The sequence below is a fragment of the Carassius auratus genome, chromosome 5 (genome assembly GCF_003368295.1).
Source record: "Carassius auratus strain Wakin chromosome 5, ASM336829v1, whole genome shotgun sequence".
Taxonomy (NCBI): Eukaryota; Metazoa; Chordata; class Actinopteri; order Cypriniformes; family Cyprinidae; genus Carassius; species Carassius auratus.
In genome coordinates this window covers 4,709,552-4,734,583 of record NC_039247.1, presented here as the reverse complement: position 1 = coordinate 4,734,583, position 25,032 = coordinate 4,709,552, and the positions used below count along the sequence as shown (strand labels likewise).

At 37.9% G+C, this 25,032-nt stretch overlaps 1 protein-coding gene and 1 long non-coding RNA gene across 2 annotated transcripts in view; one reads left to right on the top strand and one right to left on the bottom strand.

Moving 5' to 3' along the window:
• sema4c (sema domain, immunoglobulin domain (Ig), transmembrane domain (TM) and short cytoplasmic domain, (semaphorin) 4C) overlaps window positions 1-25,032 on the bottom strand; it is a 53,343-nt gene that overhangs the window by 11,805 nt on the left and 16,506 nt on the right. The window contains exons 2-5 of the mRNA XM_026244947.1: window positions 10,036-10,255; window positions 901-1,055; window positions 580-642; window positions 346-444 (exon numbers count right to left, since the gene is read on the bottom strand). Of these exons, the coding sequence (XP_026100732.1) occupies window positions 346-444; window positions 580-642; window positions 901-1,055; window positions 10,036-10,138 (420 nt within the window). The 5' untranslated portion in view covers window positions 10,139-10,255. The remainder of the gene's footprint in view (window positions 1-345; window positions 445-579; window positions 643-900; window positions 1,056-10,035; window positions 10,256-25,032) is intronic.
• LOC113071645 (uncharacterized) lies at window positions 18,764-23,412 on the top strand. The gene is made up of 2 exons (XR_003280183.1): window positions 18,764-21,587; window positions 22,998-23,412. It is a non-coding gene; the product is annotated as an uncharacterized LOC113071645 (long non-coding RNA).

Below are 25,032 nucleotides of genomic sequence, written 5' to 3'. Positions count from 1 at the left end.
GTGTACTGCCTTAAGCTAACTGAGACTTGTTATAGCACTTGCTCTCTTGTTGATTTTGATTCCTTCCATTGGATAAAAGTGCCTGCTTAATGAATAATGTAAATATATATATATATATATATATATATATATATATATATATATATATATATATATATATATATATATAGCAATTTGTTTTAAATTGCAAAATTATTTAAACTGACTGTTTTTTCAGCATAAAACCATAAGAGATTTCAAAAACATTTCAAAATCCTAACAATTCCAACTACACAGTTCCTTCATCATATCACAGTCCATTTGATAATGTGGATTTCTGAGTCAAAGAGAAGAGCGCACACTCACAATATAGATGCATTTGGGCTGGAAGGCATACGTCCCACAAGTGTACAGGTGTGTGTGGTTGTAGCTCTGCAGGAAGCGAATGTAGTTGAAGCACTCAGTCTGCAAAGATGGCGATGACAGAGAGAGAGAGAAACAAAGAGAACATAGGTGAGAGGGAGGGAGAGTAAATGCATTTCAGCGAGGCCAGACAAAGTAAAGCTGTTAAAACATAAAGGATGCAACATCACCCGGTACCTGGTTATTCTTCCCCTTCGCTGCGCACTCTCTTTTCTTTTCCACAGGAGCAGACCACTCAATCTAAGAGAGAAACAGACATGACTTTTACAAGCAAATAGCACTCTGAATGTAAAACTTGCATTCGCTATTGACTGCCGCAACTGGCAATTTACAACAAATGGCTATGCCATTGAAAGGGTGAGTCATTTTTAAATGCTGATATTTTTGAAAGATAAAATGCTAATGCCCTTTTTGCTTGATGGCTTGTGGATTAATATTTTGTGGGTGCACTGGGGGTTTTCTGAATGAAATAAAATGCTTTTTCTTCACTAAACATACCTGTGGTCGAAGCTGTCTGCTGATGTCGTTGGGATCCAGGGCGAAGATGTGCTCTCTGGCGCCCACGTACAAAACCCTCTCATGCTCTGCCAGGGTCAACATGGTGTAGTTCCACACCCCAACAGCACGAAACCTCGCCATACTGTCGTGCACATCTGAAAAGTGCGAAATGTGTTTTTTGGGGGGGATTAACATGATCCAAATGTCACTGATCCAATATGACTCTTGGGCTTTAAAACAATCTCTCACATTTATCATGTTCATCGACGCTCCTGCTGAAAATGCCAACTTAGGCAAGCATGGATTTCCATGGACACTCATAACCTTTACTTAAACTGGTTGGCAATGTGTTAAAAAGATTAATTCGGGCCAATATGAATTCATATGATCCAGGATGGTTTATGCTGGTTAGTGCAGGTTTGGTGGTGGCCTCAACATCAAATGATGTATTACGAACAACAAATATGAATTAACAATGAATGATAAAAATGAAATCATCATACATTATCCTAAATATAGTTTTATTTTAACCTAGATTAAAAACTGGTCATTGTTAATGTTATATGTGAATGTTTTTTTCTATATAATCATATAGTCACTAATATAACAGTAATATATTAGTCACTACTAACAGGCACATGCAGCAAGCTGGCTATGATCTTGGGCTTTCTGTCGCAGTTTTAAAACAAAGGGCGACATCTTCAATCTTGGTTTAAGCCAGTGAAGAAGCCAGGAGGGGACACCAGAATCCAATGCATCTCTGAACACACGAGAACACTGTGCCTGATCGGATTTATCGCTACCAAGGCAGATGGGTGCAGAGAGGAGAGAAGGTTATGATGAGCAAGTGCTCCAAGAGAAGAGGGGAGAAAAGGCATCTTGGAGAGACACGGTGAGTGGTGGTGAAGATTCTGCCAGGATGGAAGTCAGGGGAGCATGTGGTTATTAGTTGGAGAGCAGCAGCTTGTTAACGTATAAGAGGGCTGGATGATCCAAGAGGAGCAGGGAAACAGACTTCCCCCAGGGAGGATGGAGAACATCTGCTGGGTTGCAAACAGCCAGGGAGATGTGACAGAGCGCACAGACGCAAACATGCTCGCACTTCTAAATACCTGCATAATGACTCAAATGCCTCTCAGCCAGTCATAGAGCTTCGAGTTTATTGAGCTTTGTGCTGAGCCGAGCACAGACTGAGATTTCTAATTATTATTCAGCGAAGATGCCAATTACACACGGTGGGGCAGGTTGCACTTACAGATCCTGACCAGATAGTGGCAATGTTGAGCAAACTGTCCACTGAGGGGTTCTTTGTCTGTTATTTTACATGGATGTCTGATGGCTGATGGTACCATGAGAAAATACATAATCCCAAAGCCTTCACTGGTGACTATCCAGAGCTGAGACTTGAAAAATTAATGAAAGATAGTATGATAACCTGATAATAATGTTCATGTTATGATTGAAAATGTTAAATGGCAGCTATTAAGATGTATATCATTTTGTTAATATATTTAATTTGTTTTAAGTAAATTAAAATAAATCAAATCAAATCAAAACTTTAGAATGTATATTTATAATATAACATTTAACAATGTACTGTAATTAGTTTATTAGTGTTTTGAAAAATTTATTGAAATTTATACAAGACTTACATCCCATGGAAAACATATATAGGTATCACAACAATATAATGTATATTTATAATTACATTAAACAATGTTAAAATGATAAAAGTCTTATATTCATATAACAAATAAATATTATTCATGACATGGAAAATGTAAGTTGGATCCCTCCAGAAACAAATTAAGAATTAAAAAAAAAATCTACTATTACATTTTATATTTTTGTAAAAAAAAAAAAAGAAAGTAGATATGGATACATTTGAATGGCTATCAATGGAGAAAATGCCAGATGCTGTAGTTATAGCATCTACCAGCAGGGGCTCACTTCCAATGCTTAACTTGCAAAACTTTCCCACTTTTCATCAAGATGATCAAAAACAAAGAATACACAAAGAACAACTAGACCAAAGCCAACAGGAGCATATCTAATGGGGAGAGAGGAAGTCTCTATCTAAGTTTACAGCCTAAAAAGTGATCAAGCTAAAAATAGACAGAATGGAATCCAGATGTGAGCAACATAAAGGGAACAGAGGTGAACTCTCTCTCTGTGTGTCTTTGTCCTTCATGAGCTCTCAGCTGGGCTGAATGAGAGGGCAGAGAGCTCTGGTTGAGGGAATCGAGCCACGGAACTGAAATGAGTCAAGTTGAAGGCTGCTGCTTTCTTCTGATGTTCCTCCACAGCTCCTTACAAAGCAGCTTTGCTATAAATACAGTCTTGCCCTGGTTATAGCTCATAACCGCAGCACTCCAAACACACACTCTGCTATTAAAGACCTATTTTAAGGCCTTTGAAGCTTTGACATGGATAGCAAGGAATGACTTAGAAACACAAAAAATGGACACACACACACACACACACACACACACACACACACACACACACACACACTAATTAGGATGAGAAAAGCACATACAGGCATATACAGGCTATAAAAATACACCCACATTTGCTAGGACAAAGACGAGAGGGAGCCACCGTCTGAGGCTGACACATAACAGCACAGTTAAAAGAGAAGAAAGGGAAAAAAACACATTAAGAAAGACGCAGGTGGCGTGTTTACGCTGACACATGAACACAAACGGTGCGCTTAAGAGCGTGAGAGCGTAGGCGGGTGGGGGTATGAGGGGAAGTGCTATAATTGCAGTAGATTAGATGAAGGAGTGGTGGGGCTGCTGCTGCTTTGGGAATGGGAAGAGAGGAGAACATGGCTCCGCAACAGGAAACGGTCAGAACGCATTACCGCAACAATAGGGCGAAAGACGCGCAAATGCCACTAAGTGCACAGAGCGAGAGAAAGAACGTTGACAGAAATGGAAAGAGTTGTGGTGTGGAGAAAAATCACACTCAACTCTTTCTCCTGGTTGGCAATGAAATGCTTACCACATGGAGACTTCTACTTAAAGGTGCTGTGGAATACCACACATAAATTGTGAGACATCCCAACTTCCTGACACATGTTACTGAAATATGTGTCATACCTGTCTCAGTGACAACGTAAACAGCAGAAAGAGCCAGGGGAGCAGCCCACGCCTTCCAGTTTATCCGAAAACTAGCCTATCAGAAATGCTCTCTGCATGTGATTCATTGTGCATGTTCATGAGTGCGAACATCTGGTTTGCTAACATGTTTTAGAGTGGACGTGGCCCACTTTGAGGATTTTTTTTTTTTTGCATTCTATTGTATGGTGCCATTACGCATATTTATTCCACGCCTCTGTGGAAAACTTGATTCTGACTAGTCAGTTGCGACATTCCGAGTTATCCCTCAATAATAACCAGTAAAAGCAAATAACACAAGGTCATCCGGGTAAATGAAGTCGGCGCTTTAATCATGCTAGGAACATTTCTCTTTGTGGAGAGCCAGCTTATGACGCCGATAGACCTCCATTTGTTTTTCTTAAGTCACATTTAATCTGGCCAGTTCCCATAAGATCTTGTGTCACTGTGAAATCTTTACTACAATTAACAAGTGTGTGGTTTCGCGAACTGGTCAAATCACATAGTGTGTGCATTCAGAGGGTTATAAGGCTAAAAATCAGTTGAAACTGTCTTCATGTCTGTGGTCTCCCATGGTTTTATAATCGGTAAAGATTTGAAAATCGTATAGTGTGTCCCAGGCCTTAGCAAAATGGTCGAAGCTTGCAAAATAGCTATAATAAATTACTCACAGAAGTCTTTTTTTTATTCTGACTTTAATATTCTCTATAAAATCTTATGCCACCATAGATCATGACATACTCATAGATCAATTACAAAATTATACAGGTATCCAAGGGCAGGCTTTAAGATGGTTTAGCTCCTACATGTCCGATCGCTACAACTTTGTTTATTTAAATGGGGAGTCATCTAATTTATCACCAGTAAAATTTGGAATGCCACAAGGTTCTGTCCTAGGTCCTCTGCTATTTTCAATATACATGTTGCCCCTTGGAAATATTATTAGAAAATGTGGGATTAGTTTCCACTGTTATGCTGATGTTACTTAACTATATATTTCATAGAGACCAGATGAAACTTTTAAATTATCTAAGGTAACAGAGTGTGTAAAAATGTAAATGATTGGATTACAAATAATTTTCGCAGACTTATAAGTGCATTACTGCCACCTATCTCTCAATTGGCCACTGACACTCCTAATTGAGATTGTAGATATTGTGTAAATGGTCCAGTTGAGAGGTAGGTAGGACTTTCACTTCGAAGTCTGCGATCTGCTATAAAGCAAGAAGAAAAATAAATTTCCTAATTGTTTTATTGTATGTTTTAGCCATGATTTCCATTCACCTCCATTATAAGAATGACAGACTGCAACAGTTTGTGTTAAAAATCTTTGTTTCTGTGTTCTACTGAAGAAACTAAGTCACCTACATCTTGGATGCCCAGGGGGTAAGCAGATAAACAGAAAATTTTCATTTTTGGGTGAACTTTCCCTTTAAATTAGAAATATTGTATTGGCAGCTAACTGAAATAAACAAGTTTCCTTAAAGTTGATTACCAAAGCGAAAACTGAAATAAAAGCAAATAAAAACAGACAAAAACTAATAAAATATGATAAAAGCACATATATTTATTAGAAATAAAATAAAAACTTAAATATAAAAATAAAAGCTAATTCTAAATATTAATATGCTATAATATTTATGAAAGTATATAAATAATACTAAAATAACACTAGCACCAGCAAATGACCAGCTCGGACTAACTAATGACTACTTAGACCAGCCAGAAACCAGTTACTATTTCAAAACACAGCTACCAAGGAAAGTTTTGGAAGAGATCTCAATAAAATCTCAAATTATGCTCAGATTTGCCAAGATACCAAAGTCTGCAATCAATTTCATAAGATCTCAAACATTAAATCAACATAAGACTTTCATGGTTATTTTACATTCATGTGATGATTTCAAATGAAACAACAACAAAAAAGTAGCACAGAATGTACTGCCATGAATTAAGCAGATTATAAATTAAAAAGGAAAGTAATTTCAAAAGTGGAGCTAGATTATAAAAAACTATTTTTGCTCTGGAATGATGTTCACTGAAACAAATGCGTGCAATAAGACCAAGAACATGAGTTAGGAAAGTCAATACGGTCAATTTCGATTTCACGTTGACTTTAAGTCTCCTGAGCTATGAAACAGCAACATCAGAGCAAAGAAATTGTCCTCGGGGCCCAACAGGAGTGAATGCAGGAATGGTAGAGAGAGCGAAAAGGTGTGGGCACTGAGAAAATGACAGAAACAGTATGGGAGTAAAGAGCAAGGTGGAAATGTGGTGGGGGGGGATGCAAGATTGAAAGAAAATGAAAGAGAGAGCGGAAGAGACAGGATGACAGTAAAAGGGAGAGACGTGTGAAAGGTTGTTGAAAATAGGCCGCCGTTTGACAGACCAGAGGGGAGACTGCAGTCGAGAATTGAGCTCACAGCTTGTACCGAGTTTGACCTTTTCATGAAAGTGGCAAGCACACAAAAAAATAGAAAGTCTTTCTTTTTTCTGTCCCCTTTAACAAACAGCCTCCTTCTGGAGCGAACATGTCCACAAAGAGTACGGGGGACAGATTTATTGAATGAAAAAAGAAACACGCTTTTACAGACAATGAGACGTACAAGTGCTGGAGAGGGTCGTCTGTTAGAGAGGATAAATCACAGACGTGTGTGTGTGGGGAGGAGTTCGGCACAGATAGACAGATAGGACTGGCTTCAGTCCACTTAAATAAACATGCACACATACAGTACACACACAGTGGGCCTGTCCTTTTCAGTGGAGGCCGTCATTATAGTAATTGGAGGGTAGAGAGATGTGCTAGGCAGGCAGTTCCTCTTCTCTCTCTGTAGCTTTGCACTCCTCAGAGCACTGGACTTAGTATAAATGCACAATCCCTCTAAGTCAGCTGGTGTTTCATTTGGCCTCCGGTCAAATTCGTCTTTAATTTCCTCTGTATTTCAGTTTTAGTTGTAGTAATTGTATATGTTAAGTTAAACTTATTTCTAATTAAAGTGCCATTTTCGAATTGATCTGATTATTTCACTTATTTGCCACAGCAACATTTATAATTTCATTTTGAGTATTTTAAGTTAAGTTTATCATCTACCATTCATTTCACTTCAGCTTTATTTCATTTACTGAAAGTGATTAAGAATAGTTCGAGTCTGTGCATTCATACTATTCATCTAAGTCAGCAGAGTTTTCTTGGGTCTCTAATTTTCTGTTTGACCTGCTATCGCTCTCTCTCTCTTTGACCACGCTGTGCACTGGCCACTCTGCTGTGGAAAGTTACGGATGGGGTGTGGAAAGGGGCGGGGTGTATGACTCCCCTTTGAACTCTCAGAGCTTTATTTCAGGGCCAAGACAACAGTATAACGTCTGTCACAATAAGTCACAGCGCTATGATAATGAACATAGGAGGAGAGATGGGAATGAAAAGACATTTCGTTGCAAGAAAAGCGTGTTTACTTGTGAATCCCCAGCGTCTTTAAGATGGAGATAATTGTGGAGGAGGGGTCTTTAGAGGCTGTGGGTGTGGAAAGTAGTGGGTAAATATTATCTCTGCTGTGATCCAGCTCTCCACCTCCAATCACACGCACACACGCACACTACTGGATCTCTAAATCCCTCAGACTGCTAGTCTAAGCACTCTGCACGCTCACACACATAAACATTAATGTGCACTCCAAAGCTTTGCCTGTTTTTCAGTCTTTCACCCTCCCTGAAAAGCGCATGTGTGCAGCTCAGGCATACTGTTTTTGTGGTTTAGGCCCAAACGTAGTCACACATGACCTGAAACAGTAGTTAAACCCTGCTGATACATTGTGTACTTTTCTGTTCTTTCTGGACTTTCTTTGACGTCTCTCTCTCTCTCTCTTGCCGGAGCTCAACTGAAGTATTTCCTGTCCATTTAAGGCTGTGTTCCCAGCTGCTACGCTTTCTACTGAAAAGGAGATGCTATCAGTTTATGTGTGTACATATAAAATCATGCATACTGCTTGATGTTTTCTGTAGTTGTTTATTTGATTATCAAGAGTGATTTGGATTAAAAAAGGAAAAGACTTAAGAGCAAATTTACTTAACAGTGGTGCGACTTTTGCATGCAGCTTATCATTAACCACCAGAATCTAGTCAAGTTGAGGACACTTCCTCACAGTCATATGGATTATGAAGATTTGGATTATGGCAAACAAATCAAATTGATTCCTTTTGTAATTATTAGGGGTGTAATGGTACGCATAATTATGTTATGCTTTTTGGGTTTATTCTATTTTATGGTTCTATTGTGCCTAACAGCATGTCGGAGAAAACGTCTTTTGTGTCCCACGGCAAACAAAGTAAATATTACATGATAAGTAATGTTTAAATGATTGCAGAGATGTTATTCATTTTAAGGGTTTAAAGTGTAGTCTTTTCAACATTATGTATTCTCACAGAACAGAACGAAATCTTATCATTTCAAATTATTTAAATTATTAAACTTCATTTAATAGTGCAATTAAAAACAAAATGCCATTGATATGAAAAATGAATACAATATTTACACATTTATCTGAAGCAACTTAAAGTGCATTCAGGCTATAATTTTTTTGGACCCATATGTGTGTTCCCTGGGAATCGAACCCACAACCTTTTACACTGCTAACACAATGCGCTACCATTGAGCCACAGGAACACCGTTCCATCCGTTATAATAAAATGTTAATACCGCGATTTCAATATTCATAAGGATTCATTTGTAAGTCTGTAAAGTTGTTCATACATATATAATTTACCTTTTAGGTGTCGTCAAACATCAGTATTGTACGTTTAGGTGCTGTAAATATGTCAGTATTGTATGTTTCAGTGTCTGTGCAAATGTAATTAAAATGTACATTTTGTAGAACCACATTTTACGTAAAAAACATTTGAATTCTCATGAGATCACGCTGACATTCTCTAATGAGCTTTACAGAAGTAATTCATCAAATGATGGAGAAGAGTGTTATAACAGGGCACACATCCAGACATGTGGTGTAGACTAGTGCACTTTCTGCATTTTAAAGAGCCGATTCAGATGTCTGGCCTACAGTAGCAGTGTTTTACAGTCTCAGCATAGTATGCCAGATCGCAGCACACTGCTGCATTCTTAAAAACCTTTAATTCTGAACTGGCCTTCAACTGGCGTGCAAATTGCGATCAATGTTAATTTTGAGAATGTGTTTGCATCATTAACCAGACTTTACTGCTAAAACGAATGCAGATACACAACAAGAATCAGTCTCTTAGACAGTATTTTTGTCTCATAATGGTGCAAAAACATCTTCAAATGCTAACAAGATTTACTTGAGAAACAACATAGTGACAATAAGATTTCAGAGCATCTTAAGTCCAAAAGTTTTCATACCCTACTGTCAAAATAGTTTTTCTATAAACCTCACTTAATGTTGTTAGACGTATGCGGAAAAAAAAAAAAAAAAAAAAATTCCAGTGAGGAAAGGAAAGTACACATAATTCAAATGATATTATCTGAAAACAAGTCTTAGAATATTAAGCAATCTTGCATCTCAAGGAAATGCATTCTTTTGAGGATGCTCAGATTTTTTTTTTTTTGTAAAAAGACATCAATACCGATGAAGAGTAAAAAGACTATTGCACAATCTGTTCTAAGTAAATTCCCCATTGGATAAAGCATAAGAGAAAAAAGAGAGTAAAAGATAAAGAGGGGCGGCATAGAAAACAGTATGAGAAAGGAAGTGAGTGCAAATGAATAGGGCGGTAAGCTCTTTACCATGAAGACCTATAAAACCATGCAGTAATGTGATATCTCGATGAATTCAAAGCAGAAATCACACCTCTTATCTCAAATCTGCATGGAGAATGAAGGGAGGGGTCGACCAAAATAAAGAAGAAAGAGACTGATGAACAAAAACAGGAGGGGTCCCATAAAAACATTGTGAGAAAAAGGGTACAGGACAGTGGGCTCATTTGCTGCGCAGTCACTGTTGGGACTTCCGCTCACAGTTTCGTTTGGTCATTAGATACTCACCATTATATTTAACTGTCTTGCGTGGGACGGGGTTCCAACTGACGCAAATCCCCTTTTCAAAGCTGATCACGAACATCACAAGAAGAACTTTCGCACAGCCCATTTCTCCTGCTCCCACTCCTTTTATTCCGCTCCACGGAATGCCGATCCTGATTGGACGAGAAACAAGGGTTCTGACTGAACGATGAGGTGTGGAGGCTTAAGGTGCACACAACGGCTCCTGTCAGGGGAGATAAAGAAAACAAAAACATAAACATACGTGATTACGAGATGCACACAATCCTCCCTAGAGCATTCCTGTCCCTATCCCCGGTAGAGCTGGAACTGTTTATGAACACAGTCAGGACAATTTAATGACAGTTTTGACACTCTTTCAGAAGGTACACCGATAAATGCATCTTGGCAGACCACCAGCCAAATTGTGGATGCTTGTCAGAGAACGACAGCATCAACACAACTCACCGTCGTTTATGAAGAACACGTCGCATGCCGAAGAAGGCCTGTTTTTGACAGCCGCGGACAAATGAGAGATGCGTTTGTAATTATAATTGGAGTCTGCGTTCTCTTGAATGCATTATGATGAAGCCTGAAGCAAGGTTTCAAGGGAAAGAGTGGGGGGAAAAAAAGGCCTGAGCGGTCCAGTCTGTTCAGCAATTGCAGTTTTCACACGTTTGCTCTAATCATCAACTCACACCTGTTTCTCTCCATTAAAAAGGGAAATTAGGGCCTTGATAATATTTGCTGATTTGAGAGCAAACCCATTGACTTTTAAATGTGCGTCAAATGTCAAATACTGTTTAGCGGTTCAGATAACAATGTAAAGCCCTCTTTCTGCGTGCACTGTGTTTTATCATTCAGTCTGAAAAGGTTGTGTGAATTCAAACATTCGCAATGATAAGCGGAGTGTGGAGGGGCGGCCTCTTACCATCATTGGATTGAGACGTGGACCTGTGCGGGAGCAATCTCACCACCATTGATTTCTGTTTTTCTTTTTTTCATTAGCATGAAAAAGAGAGAGCCAGAGAGGGAGAGTGTCAGATAAGAGAAGTCAGAGATGGTGGCGATTCTCTCCAAATGAGTTGTCCGTAATATAGGGGTTGCAATATAGCAGTTCGATGACTCACATCTCCACTTGCACGGCAGTTTTTTATTGGATCGATGCGCCGCTGCTTATATCTATGGTGTGGGGAAGGACTGGTAGGTGTCAGACTGTTGTGACAACTTTTAAAAACAGGTGATTGTGTTCCCGCACTTTTCTTTGCACTACCTATTATCCTATTATTCATTTTTATTATAGAAATAAAAAAGCATTATAAAAAGTATATATAAAAGTATGAAAAATTATAGTACTAAAATATTACATAATAAAAAAACATTATTTTCTATATACATATTATATACTTTATGGATCAAGTATAAAGACTTCAAAATTTCTGAACAAATTCAAATGATATCAGAAATACACAAAAAAACCTAACAAATTTTTTTTGTATATATATATATATATATATATATATATATATATATATATATATATATATATTAATAATCAAAAAAATGTTTTATTATTAAATAATATTAAGTATTTTTCTTATACATGAAATAGAGACACACACACACACACACACACACACTGCCCTGTGTTGCTGCTCACTAACAGATATCTGACTGTTACACTAAGAGGCTTCATATGATCATGTTTGACCTGCAGAGGGATTATGGGTAGAGCTCCACCGGCAGCAGAGCAGATGTCAATAACCATGTGCTAAACCTCCGGAAAACTACAATTTCAACCACCAAGAACAGAGAGTAAATCTCACTTGTCAAGTGCGAAGGAACACTGCTGTTGGCAGACCATTAAAGAAATGTAAAAAGCTATATTACTCCACATAAATAAGGCTATATTTTCTACATTTTTAATATTACACAATAAATAATGCCTAAAAGATCAATTTTTTTAAAATATTATACAGCAAGTACAAGAAACGTCAATATACAGAATATATAATGCAACAGGTTAACACAAACACCAACCAAAACAGATCAATAAAAAAGTAAGACATAATGTCCTTCATCCAAAGGACGTGAACTATATATGTGAAGATGGATGTTCACTCAAGGAGCATGTTTTGAAATGAACTCCTCCCTAAAGAAAACAAACTGTACTTCTTCCGCCGTTTTCATGCCATCCGGAAAAAGGCCAAAGGTTGAGCGATGACCGGGTTTGTGAGTCTAAAGCGTTTCCCATCCCGTTCCAATCTCTTGTCTTCCTGTCAATAATAAGCTCTTCTCCAGAACTAACAGCCAATCCCCATGTTCATCATCCAAACTAAAATAAGACCCTTTGAACTCTGATCTCCTGATCCCCAAGAAACCGCAGATGTCAAGACAACAGCACAGCCGTGAGATGAAGGTGGGCTGTGAACATACGGATGCACAAGAGGAAACAACTCCACCCTTCAACATGAACACATTTTCCCAGTGTCACACTCGAGAGCTTTCCTCCTTCCTTCCATCCCTCGTTCCCCCGCCATCTCTCCTTTAATGAAAGTCAAACAAAGGCCTTTGCATGTCAGGGGCCGGTAATTTCCCAACATCCTATTCCTGTCACTATCTCTACACCGACAATCCCAGAAACTGACCACTCAACACCAGCTGCTCAACACTATCAAAAAAACAAACAAAAAATAAAACACCCAGACAGTCTCAGTAAAAGTACACAGCATAAATAGAATGAGCTGAATAAAAGCGGAAATCTGCCTTGCATATGATCTATTTATTTCGGTAGAAGATCAGATGGCACTAGTCAAAACACGGCAGCATGCTTTCATTCCCAAGAGTAACAGGCGGGGATCTTTTATAGCCACAGAAGCAGGGCAGTAGGTGGTTAGAGGAGCCACCAACCCTCTCAAGGTCTCTGTCCTGCCACTTAAATTTTGTTTATGCTTGACGCATTCGGTCTGGCATGAAGCAGCGCAGACACGTGCATCTCAACGACACAGAGAGCTGTTTACTCCATACATTTTCCGTTGTATTATTTTCCAAAACCACAGGTGATGATGAGGAGAAAATATCAGGTGAACCAGCAGGAAGCATCAGTAAGCAGATGCAGTTTATATTTAATCTACTCAAGTAAAGATGGTTAGTCATATATAAGAGGTAGACAATAAGAACTTAAGTTTTCATTTTAGTCTAAAGATGTTTTCTTTTAGATTTAAAATGATTTTATAAAATCAAATTGTATTTAAATGGAGTGGGGAAAAAAACATTGGTGTACACTGTAGAAATTATGTTTCGAAGGTATTAATTAAGCAAGCGTTGTTGGAGTCTTTTATAGGAAAATATAATTTTAGTCTTTCTATTTCAAAATTGCATTTTTATTTAAAAAATGTACAATTTCTTTGTAATTATTTGTATTTACTAAATTTCAAAGCTTGTACACAAATCGTTTTTCAGTGTAGCGTTTACTTTGTAATGAAATTCACTTCGAAAACTGCCATGATATTTAAAAAAAAGAAAGAAAAAAAAAACAGCAAGTGACACATTGAATTAAAATTGAAATGAGAAAGCCTGAAAGTATTCTCTTGTAAGACATACTCCAATAATTCTTGTTTTGTTTACAACTTAAAAAAATGAAAGAATTTTTTTATTATTATTATTTTTAAAACATTTTTCTTTTCTGTCAACCTTCAAGTCTTTATACCCCCCGCCCCCAAATCCAGAAAAATAATACATAAAAAGTGTTTTTATGGCCAACATTTAAAGTTATATTTGATAAACTTAGCATTTCTAGTTAAAATTACAGGTTCACAAATTTTATTGATTTTAATTTTAATTCCTGCCATTCAAATTTGAATTTAAAAGGCACTGAATTAAATTCTGAATTGCACACAACCCTGAAACAAACACCTCTAAAAATGAACTTAATTTTCTATCCGCTTTCTGCAGGTGATAATAGCACAATGTTAATAGCGCTAGGCAAAGAGTTTTGCGAATTAGGCACAATCTATAATAAGCCTAATTTACATAGAAAAGAGCCGTGTTTGCACTGAAAAGAATGACAATGACTTAATTTAAATAGCATGGCACAGCAGCTGCATTTCACCTAGTTAAACGGCACTGGGTATGTAAAATAAGACATTTTGCACTGAAATGTCTCACACAAAAGTAGTACAATGCTTTATGAACTCAGACCTCAGCCTTCCAGAGAGAGTCTCAAGACTTCAGAGAGACTCTCAAGTCTGCAGTCTTGTGCTGATGAAAGTATTGAGCTGAAGGTTTAATGCTGTTTGTGCTTTGTTTATGCCTTCGAGACAGCGCCTGCAGCTGGCATGCATGCATTATGTGTGTTTTTTCATAGAAGAAAGTGAGAATGTTGTTTCGGTCGGACTGCATGCTGTAAGTGTGACAGATGATGTTAGAAGTGGGAGTGTGTGAACGAGTGGGAGGCTGTCAGCTCGTGTGTGTGTTGTATGATTGAGTGCATGTGTCTGTTCTCGGACATCAACAAGCTATATGATGTTTCATTAGTGAATGAGCCTAGATGAAAGTATTAATTATCAAATGGAGTTTGATCAGCTGCAGGCGCATCCCACTTCCTGTTCCCTTCCCATCCCTTCCTGTCACCACAACCCCCCTCCCAATGGCCCTTAGCCCACAGAGCAAAAGCTTCTTGATCAAGGCTATCTTTGAATCTGGAAAAACGGTTAAACTACAGTTTGAACCACTTCATTTTCAACCTAAGGGAAAAACAAAAAGAAAGAGTATTCTTTATACTCTTCAGGATCATCTGCTCTCTTACTTTATCACACTTTTGTGTCTACAATAATCTAGCTCTCACCTTTTGTTTTCATTCATTGGTTTTACATCAAATTGTATATGTCCCACTAGTTAATTTTGGAAAAATAACTAGGTTTCCCTTTTGTTATATGAAAGCCATATCTCTGAAAGCTATAAAACTATATTTCTAAAACTACTTTTCAAATGTATTTACATCTTCATAGATAGGTTTATTTAACCCTCGTCCAAGACCAAGAAGTTCAATCTTAAAGTATATTTAAAAAAAAATCTTTATATTTTCTGTGTGAAAATTATTAATATCTCCTTTTTTTTTACAACATCAATTATGGCAGTAACATCATGGTTGTAGCACTATTATTTCCATAATAAAGAAAATGTAATAACTATTATTTTCACTACAGGATGCTATTAAAAAGACAAATGTAATCTGTAAATTAACATAAAAGGCATAATTCTCTCGTATGTATATACACTATGAGTCATTCAAAGAAGACAAATTAATTCAAATGAATAAGTTCGCCTAAACTAGTGTTTATTAAAAGTATACAGTGACAATAATGGAAGAAACGCCCATGTATTATAAAACCATCTCTTTTCTCCTCTCTGTAACACCACATCTCTCTCCCTCTTTCTCTTTAAACCTCTTTCTGAATGTAGTCCATCTCTCTCTGACCTTGCTCTGTCAGTTACTCTAATGATGAGGTTTAAGCACAAACTGTTGAGTGAGTGTGTGTTTGGGGCGTATGTGAGGGAGAGAGAAATTGGCAACACTCACGTGTTTCCATGCCTTCCCTGCTCTGTCCCATGCCCTCAGGAGCAGAGGACACTGGGCCTAGCTTCTCTGACCTGCGGTTAATGCTGCATGTGTTCCCAATTCAATCAGCTTAATTAATGACAACTGTGACAACTTCATTACCCCGCTGCTTTTGTGTGTGTGTGTTGGTGTGTGCACATCCATAGGTAGATTCCCCACCTCACACTATTGCCGCGTTCAGCAGAACAACAGCAATTAGCAGACAATGCAACGGTAACCACATTGTGTGCATACAGTCCCACAGGGGCCGTTAGGAGAGAGACATGCCTGCTGCGTTTCTGTTAAAGACACCGGTGATCAGCGCAGGAAATAGCTATGCGATAGGATTGGCTTTAACATTATGCAATAACGATTACGGTTATGTTCTACTTTTAGGATTTCAGCAATGACTGCTGGAGCGCATAATCATTTCAGCAGAGAACTGTAGCATGTTTGGAGAGCTGGCTTGGAGCCTTGAAGGAAAATTCTGTATGTTGTGTACAATATCTTACAAGGACACGCTTGCATTAGTTCCCCTTATATTTTGCAGGGATATAACATTTCTATACATATTCAAATACGCACAAATCCTATGCCACCACATTCATCGCAACATGTCTTGCAAAACATGACACAATGCAACTGGTGGGCATAGAGAGAAACATCATACTAATTTAATAAGGCATTTGGCCAATATTTACCTTTTTTAATGGGATCGATCTCTCTCTCTCTGTCTCTGTGTGTGTGTATGCGTGTGCGTGTAAATCCTCTTGATCCATTGCTAAAGCTGTGTTTTACTCAGGTTGAGCACTTTTGTATGCTAATAGGCTGGAAGTGCGAGACGCCCACTGTTCTCCCTCAGGGGTTAATTGTCAAGCAGGCCATACTTTTTCCCTCCATCGTTCTCCCTCCACCCTGCAGTTCCTGACTGCCGGAGCTACTGGGGCAAGAGGTTGAGAGGCTATTTGTGTCCTCTCTCATTGACGTCTACGTCTTTCAGCTTAAATAAGTGAAAGCCAAGAGAGAAGGGGTGGAGAAGAGGCCACGATGCACCTCTGCAACCCCCTAGTCTTTCCTGTTAGCGGAGTTAATGGGAAGTCATGCAGTGCTGCTCTGCATTTGTCTGTACGATGCAAAACTGACACCTTCATTCCACACGACAACTATCCCACTGTTCAATAGGGAGAGAGAGAGCTAGAAACAGAGAAAGAGGAAGAGCGTTTTAGCAGACGATAACATGAGAGATCAATGGGAGATCTGGTGGGATGTAAACAGGAAGGATCTCAGTGACGGAAGGAGGACAGATCGGGTTTAATCAACATCCAGTGCACGTCTGTAGGAACGCTGGATTGTATTTATGCTGATTCGCAAGTATCTGATGTACTCGCATGTCATGTTGGGACGAATTTGGTTTTTTTGTATCGCTGGTGTTGTTTTTCTTTTATTTTGCTGAGAAGGCAATGCGGCGTCTATTCCGAAACGCACTAATCCATCTGTCTCTGCACTTGTCTCTGGATATCTGTAGCATTTGTGGCTTCGAAATGCATGTCTTTACTGTCATGATATGCAGTTTAGTTTCTTTTCAAATCCCTCGCCAGCCCAGACTTCCCTCTTCATCCTACTGTTTCCTTTCTTCTCTCTTCCCCACATCCTGGTTTTATCATCTTCCTTCCCCCGGTCTCCTCCTTCCTAGCATGCGAGCGGGGGATTTAGAAGGCATAAAGCTATTTATGATCATCAACCAATGGCCACATTCAATCCATTCACTTCCTGTACGCAAATGAGAGCTTGCGAGATAAGGTGAGATAAGCAGAACCAGAGCGACTGAAGGAGGGGATCGCTGTGGGTTATTTTTACTCTTTCTGTTGATTGAGTGCAAGCCCCTCTTTTGTGTGTGAGTTCGGAAGACGGCGGGAATACAAACGACTCGCCTTGTTTTCGCGACACTGTTATCTCAGGCAATTTGCGAAAGTCTGAGGTCTTCAATTTAACCGAATGCTTATTCTATCGCAACGATTGCCTCACACAACAATAATTTGTCTCTGATTTCTCCGGCACACCCCACTACCCCAATCTCTCCCAAATCATCTCTCCATCTCTCGTGCGCCATTTCTATCTCTCTGTTTTGTTCCTCGCCTCACGGACCTATTTGTTTCACCGCCATGCTGCGGTCAGAGGAGAGAAAGCTATCTAAGGGAATAAATCACTTCTTCTCTTTGACTAGTTCCTCAAATACCTGTAATTTTCATCTCATTTGCGACCCCCTCCCGGTTCTGTTCTGAAATGCTTATTCATATCTTTCTTCTCAGATCTTCTTTTACTCGAGAAGAATCTAAGACTAAATTTCTAGCTATAAAAAGTCATTTTTCATGATTCCCATTTCAGAAAACTACCTAATGCATACAAGTTTGATCAAGTTCATCTGTTGGGGTTTTATGGCATTTTACAAAGGGTCTTTTAAAAACATAATTACAAAATTACGCCGATTATATTTCAAAAACTTGGAAGCAAGATTACCACTGGAAATAAAAGCTCTCTTAAATATGAGTGAACTGCTTTGCTGTTTACTTCTTCCATTTAAAACAGCATGCTACTATAAGAGAAAAGAAAAAACCTCAAAAGTGACTGATTTGGAACACGCTTCATAGGCAGCAACTCAACAGACGCGAAGTGAACAGAAGACAATAGATTGCAATGGAGTATGATGAAAGCAAGTTGCTAAGCTAACATGGTAGTCTAAAAAGCACAGCACACACAAATACTAGATGCTGTTTATCAAAATTTAAGAGATAGTTCAATAAAAAAATTGATTTACTCACCCTCACATTGTCCCAAACCAGTATGACTGCTGGTATCTAAACGGTTTTGGTCACCACTGACTTCCATTGTATGAAAAAATATATATATAATTATTATATTATATACATATATATATATATATATATATATATATATATATATATATATATATATATATATATATATATATATATATATAAAATAATTATATATATATATATATATATATATATATATATATATATATATATATATATATATATATATATATATATATATATATATATATATATATATATATATATATATATATATATATACACCTTATACCCTACATATGTATGTTGTTGCTACAAATATGTTTGTTGTTTTGAAGATATTGTTGGTTGTCTTTGAACTCTTAGCTATTTGTTTCTGCTTTTAAAACCGCACAAAAGGGGAAATGAGGGAATATTCTGGAATATTCTGGAAAGTTTATGTTTCTTATTGCTACAACTGTTTTTACCTGTTAATAAATTGCCTATAAATAAAGTTTTAAACAATTATACTATTAATATATTAGTCCATTACGTTGGCCCTTCACCAAAACAACCTTGTGGTCAACATTGAACGCAAGTGACTAGTCTAGCATTCCAGCTGCTCTAACAGTAGGCCGTGCCGCAAGCAACAGCAAGATGAAGGGTTTGATTCCCTGGGAATGCATGAGCCACTGAAGAATGATTACCTTAAATGCACTGCAAATCACTTTGGATAAAAGTGCCTGCCAAATGCATAAAATACTAGACACATCACAATCTAAATTACTGGTTTTATAATCAACAACGCTTTCCAAAGTGCTTATGTTTGAAAGTTTGCAGAATATACTTTTCAGATATTTTACAGTAAATGGGGCCATGCTGTATAAAAGGTACAGCAAAATCTGTACCGGTTAACATAGTCCTAGCATCACGTTGTAGAGTATATATAATCATACCCTCCATCCCTAGCCTCTCGCGATCACTCCCCTGCTGTGATCTGCAGTCTACTGGCCTCAAAATATACAGCCATCTTTTCTCTGGCTCTTCCTTATCTAGTGTCTTTTTTTTCTGTTTCGCACTGAAAGTACCAGAGGACCCTTTTTTCACTCAAGCTCCTATGGGATTTTAAGATACACACACAGACAAGTGACTGAAGGTCACGCTTTTTCGGGGGGTGAGGGGTGGGCGCTTTCAATCAGGTTAATGTCCTTCTCTAGAGTGTGATCTCTCTCTCTCTCTATCTGAGATTGAAACACAGCCACATGAAAGGGGACGAAGAGATGAAGCCAGAGAGTCTGAAATACTCTCTGATGGAAAAGACAGTCAGCTGTCACACAGATGCATATAATACATAAAAGAATCCATACTGTAATGAGAATACAGTGCAAAAAGATGAGACGTCTTAGAGACAGAGTAACGAATAAAACAGGAGGGGACTTTTAAACAGATTAGGTTTCTGAAGAGTTCACCCTTTCCCCCTGTGATTGATTAAAAGATATAGTTACACATGCTATAATAAAGCAGTCACGTTGAATCACTAAGAAAGAAAAGGACGCTGTCTATTTGAGGACGTTAAAAGTTGTGCACAGACGCACATAAAATTAAGTTCTACGAATATTTCATATCAGATTACTTTAATCGAATGATCTGCAAACTCAATTTGGGACATAATTAGAAGCACAACCCATCTGGGAGAGCTATTGTGTGTGTGTTTCTGCAGAAGCATGGCTGTTAAAACGTTTAACCCCTAAAGGAGAGTCCCTCAGCTTAGAGTTGAACCTTCTGCACCAGTCAAAAATTTTACATTTTCCCAATGGCTTTACGATCTGTTTGGAAAAATCTAGGACACATCAGGAACAAATGCACACAGGCAAAAGAAATGTCAAACGAATGGTGGTTAACTGTATGGAAAATACATATATACACGTACGCGCAAACACTGGTGTAAAAAAAATTCTGCTGGCACAATTTGCTACTGTGCTCGGTGTTGATTTTCCAAAATAAACAGGCCATCAAAAAACTTTATTTCCATTGCTTCCTCACCTTATTCTGTGCTGAAAGAGCTTCAACACAGACGCTCAAGATATAAACACTCCGAACGGATCCTGTAGTGGGATTCAGTGTTTTTCTGGAGGAGAATTTGGGATTTGAAAAACACCTGTGCACTAAAACTTGAACAAATTCGTTTTAAGCTTCTCAGAACGCACACAATCATTTAGACTAGCAATCTAAAAATGCTATCTTAACATTAGCTTGATACAAAGTTAAAGTATTAAAAACTAACCTTAACTTACTGAATCTAATATATCTATTGCATTAAAAGTTGGATTTCTGTGTCTTAAGCTTCTCAAAAACCAAAACATTTACATACTGAAGCTAAATGCTAGCTTGATACAAAGTTAATTATAACTACTAAAACGAACCTTAACTTACTGAACCTAATCAAACTATTGCACCAAAGCTTCTCAAAACACACAAACATCTAAATGCTAGCTGGATACAAAGTTTCCTGTAACTGCTAAAAATTTATTATATATTTATGTACCAGTTTTTCCCTTGATAAAAATACTTTTTTGATTAAATTCAGCTAACTTCTCAAAACAATTTTCATCTAATTTGCCTCCAAACTTTCTGTGTCACTCAGAAAACCCCCTCAACACCCTCATGAATTAGACATGTGTAGCCCAGGACGCTGTTTAAAACCTCTCGTTTAATAGCAAATCGACCATGGGCCACTGTAAATGAGTTTCTGAAACAGTCCTGTTGTAAAAGCCTCGGCCATGAATAAATTCAAACCAATCTGACCACCTTCTCACCTATGGCGAAATGCACAGAGAGCAGTCAGAGCTAAATTAAAACATCCCTTTATTAAACTCTGAACTCAAGCGTGACAGCGGCATAATACAGATGATTCATTAGCTGACATTGCTAACGCTAATCACAGCCGTGCAGAGCGGAGGGGAGACACTGCTGAGTCATAAGCTCTCCAATGCTTATCTTAGGCTGCTTTTGCGGTTTTGGCTTGGGTTTGGTGAAGACACTGGTGCTAGCAGTGCTAATTGCGAAAGATCTTACTGCATTCATTTTGTATTGGACGTCATTCGTGCAACTGTGGTTTTGGCTTCTCTGGAACACTGATCTAAGTGAGTAAGTCTTGTTTTGTGTCTCAATTTGCATATTACCCACGCTAATTAGCATGTCCTAAATTGTAGCTTGGTAAAAATAGTATTCCAAAAGTGTCTGAACGGTGTACTTTTTCGTCAACGAATACTTCTCATAATCCTTTGCAGAACAAAAGAAGGAATCTCACAAATGAAGTGCATGTTTTTAAGTTGTCTGGTTAAACATTAAAAAATCTAAAATGTTACCTTGATTCAGTCAAATGATCAGAAAAAATATATACATTTTGCCCTATCAACCAGCAATTGAGTGAAACTACCTTAGGTTCTAAACAGCATCTAGATATTAGCAGTGACCATTTGCAAGGTCATTCGTTAGGCCATTAAAGTCTGTCCACACATAAGAGAAGCAGTGTGGGTCATTGAAGCAGAAGTTCTAGTCATATATGCGTATGTGTGCCCTCTTTGTTGAGTGACTGCACTTTTGCATTGACCTTTGACCCCCAGAAGCCAATTATTCATGGGGTCATGATGGCCAACCTTCGCTTTAAATTAGCCTGCTGTCACACTGACCCTCACCCTCCATCCACCAAAAATAGAAAGAAAGGAAGAAAAGAAGGAAAGAAGCAGTAGTTGTGACAAATATGAATATTTATTCGCACAGTCACACAGCTCGAGCAGTGTTCATTAGAGTGGGCTTTGGCTGTTGTGTGTTTGAGCCGATAAAAGCTTGTCTGAGAAAATGCCGTGGGTTGCTTTTGTTATTTCTTTAACTATGACAACGTGCAGGGAAAGAACCATGTAATGCCCTCCACCTGCTGCTGGGCCTGGCAAGAAATTAGCAACCCACCAACAAGGCCAGCACGGAGACGCTCAAACACACACACACACACACACACACACACACAAACACAAACACGCTCTATGACTAGACAGTGTGTGGGAGGACGGCCTTTCTGAGACGGTTGAGAAACAGTCTAGAGAATCTTCTGTGCTAAAATAGTTTCACACATGCAGCACCTTTTAAGAGCTCCATGACCTTGGAAGAACTTGTGCATCTTTTCTATCCAGAGATGGTGAAAAGTCTAATAGGTTCACTGAAGCACATAGTGTTTGGTGCAAGTGTGTTTTATTCAAGCTTTAAACATCAAGTGTGTGGTGTATCCCATGGGGAAAATAAATAAATGTATAACAAAAAAAATAACAAAAGTAATAACATATATTTGGACATATTTTGAAATAAATCTAAAACTAATTCAAAGAATTTACAAATTTTGTAGGTATGTAACAGTTGAAAATTGATACAAATATGAGACGAATCAGATATTAAATGAATCGCAATACAGTTGTGGGTAGGAGTTCATATGAAGGTCATATTTGCATCTTTAGAAAATTTTTAATATTTTCTTTTTATCTTGACTGCTTTGTTTACAGCGGTAACCAAGGAAACACTGCATCACTGCTGCTCCATAAGCACCCCCTGCTGTCAGAGAGTGAAATTGTGTCTCATTCAGCCCATCTGATGTTTTTGTCATGTTCAAATGTTTTATGTAGCATCATTTCACAAAATTAAAGTCAGACCATTCTTTTTTTGCTTGAAATTTCAAAATGATACAGTATAATTTTGTTTAAAAACTGCTCATGCAGCATGCAAGCAGAATCTTTCTTTGGATCATGATTAAAATCGAAAAGTTTTAGTCAGTGTGTATGCAGAGAGGTCTTTTATTTGTGTTGTTTATTTATTTGATCTGGGGTTTGTTTTAAAATTTCATATTTCAATTTCACAAAGAAATGTTCAGCATTTTGTCTAAGCGATAATAAAACGACTTCATTTATAATTTGTCTCAAATCTCATTTTGTAAAAAAAAAAAAAACAATTGTGAGAAAATCTAAATCGTGAAATCCGTATCGTGAATCATATCGAATCGTGAGTTGAGTGAACTTTTACATCCCTAAAAAATATATAAAAAATATATTTTAGGGAGTGTTTTAATAAAACTGTATACACCAATATGTGTTTAGTGTCTTTATAATTCATGCTGATACTTCATAAAGTATGTGAGAGGATCTGTGTGGGTAGAGAGATTTTAGGTGCCTTTGCTTAGTGTGTGTGTGTGTGTGCTGTGTTTATATAAGTGGGAGGTTCACAAAGTAATGCTCTGGCTTCATTTCAAGCCTTTTCACAACAAACCCCAGGGCTGTGTCAGATTTATCTGAAAATTTTCTCATAAAAAAGTACAAACCAAACAAATCCCATGTTAGGAGACGCCCACTGATATAAACTGCCGCTCTCAAGACCTGGATTCAAACCTGCCCCCACCAAACAAACCTTCTTGCTTTTTTTGGTCTATGGGTATATAATTAAGTGTTCCTGTACATCTGGTTCTGCTGAGGGTGAAGCAAATCTCGTAATATCGCATTATGAAACTAGTTGTCTCATTAGTGGACATTTGATTGGGATAAACTTTGCCATTCAAAATGATCGCATTATTCTCAAAGACCTTTCTCACAATGAGCGTAATTATATTGTGTAGTATAATGCAAAGAGAGCGAAAGCGACAGATGGTGACTTTGTGTGGTGCATGAAAAACAACATTAAGTTATCTGGTTTACTTTCAATTGTTTAAAAATCAGCTGGTCTTGCTTTCCACATTAGTTCAGCTCTGCTATAAAACAATCTGCTCTCTCTTTTTTCGGTTTTCAACAGTAGAATAAATAATAACCTCTTAATGATGTTTCAGTTTTCAACACGTGTTTTTGTGAGACCTGTGGAGGCCTACAGATGTCCATGTGGAGAGGAGAGCGTGTGGGTCAGTTTTCCAAAGGTTCGATGAGACTGGAGAAGCCAGAACGTTTTAGCTGAGTTTTATTCATGAGATATGAATAATAGAAAAATGCACATATCTGTTTCAAATAAATGCATACTGACATGCTTTACTGACCGTTAAGAATACGATGGCTCATCTTTGCGCATATATAAGCACAGAGGTGAGGTAAGGTTGAGGTGAGCTCATGTGTTTACCCCCAGACTCTGTCCCAAAGGAAATAGTAGAGCTGCTACACGTTATAATGAGGAAATACTATGGTATCCAGCTGATTACCGCAGTCTCCAGTGCATCCCAATACACCTTTTTTCACACTGTATAAAACATCACATCATAAAAGAAACATTATTGCCTCTAATTACGACATGATGACATCAAGCCTTTGGGATAAGCCTCACATGCTGGTTCTAATTGCAATCATTCTCACATATGGCTGCTGTTCTACAATAAATCAATGTTTCTATTTAAACATCAGGTAAATAGTTTGATGGCAGTCTGTCAGTGTAAATTAGCTAATGCATTCAGTGAATGTTAATTTAAAGTAGACCAGATGCCAGTTGCTTATCGCTAAAATAAATGAGGTACAAGCAATCTTAAGGTTAATTATGACACATCGCGATCCGAAACATTCATACAGATACAGC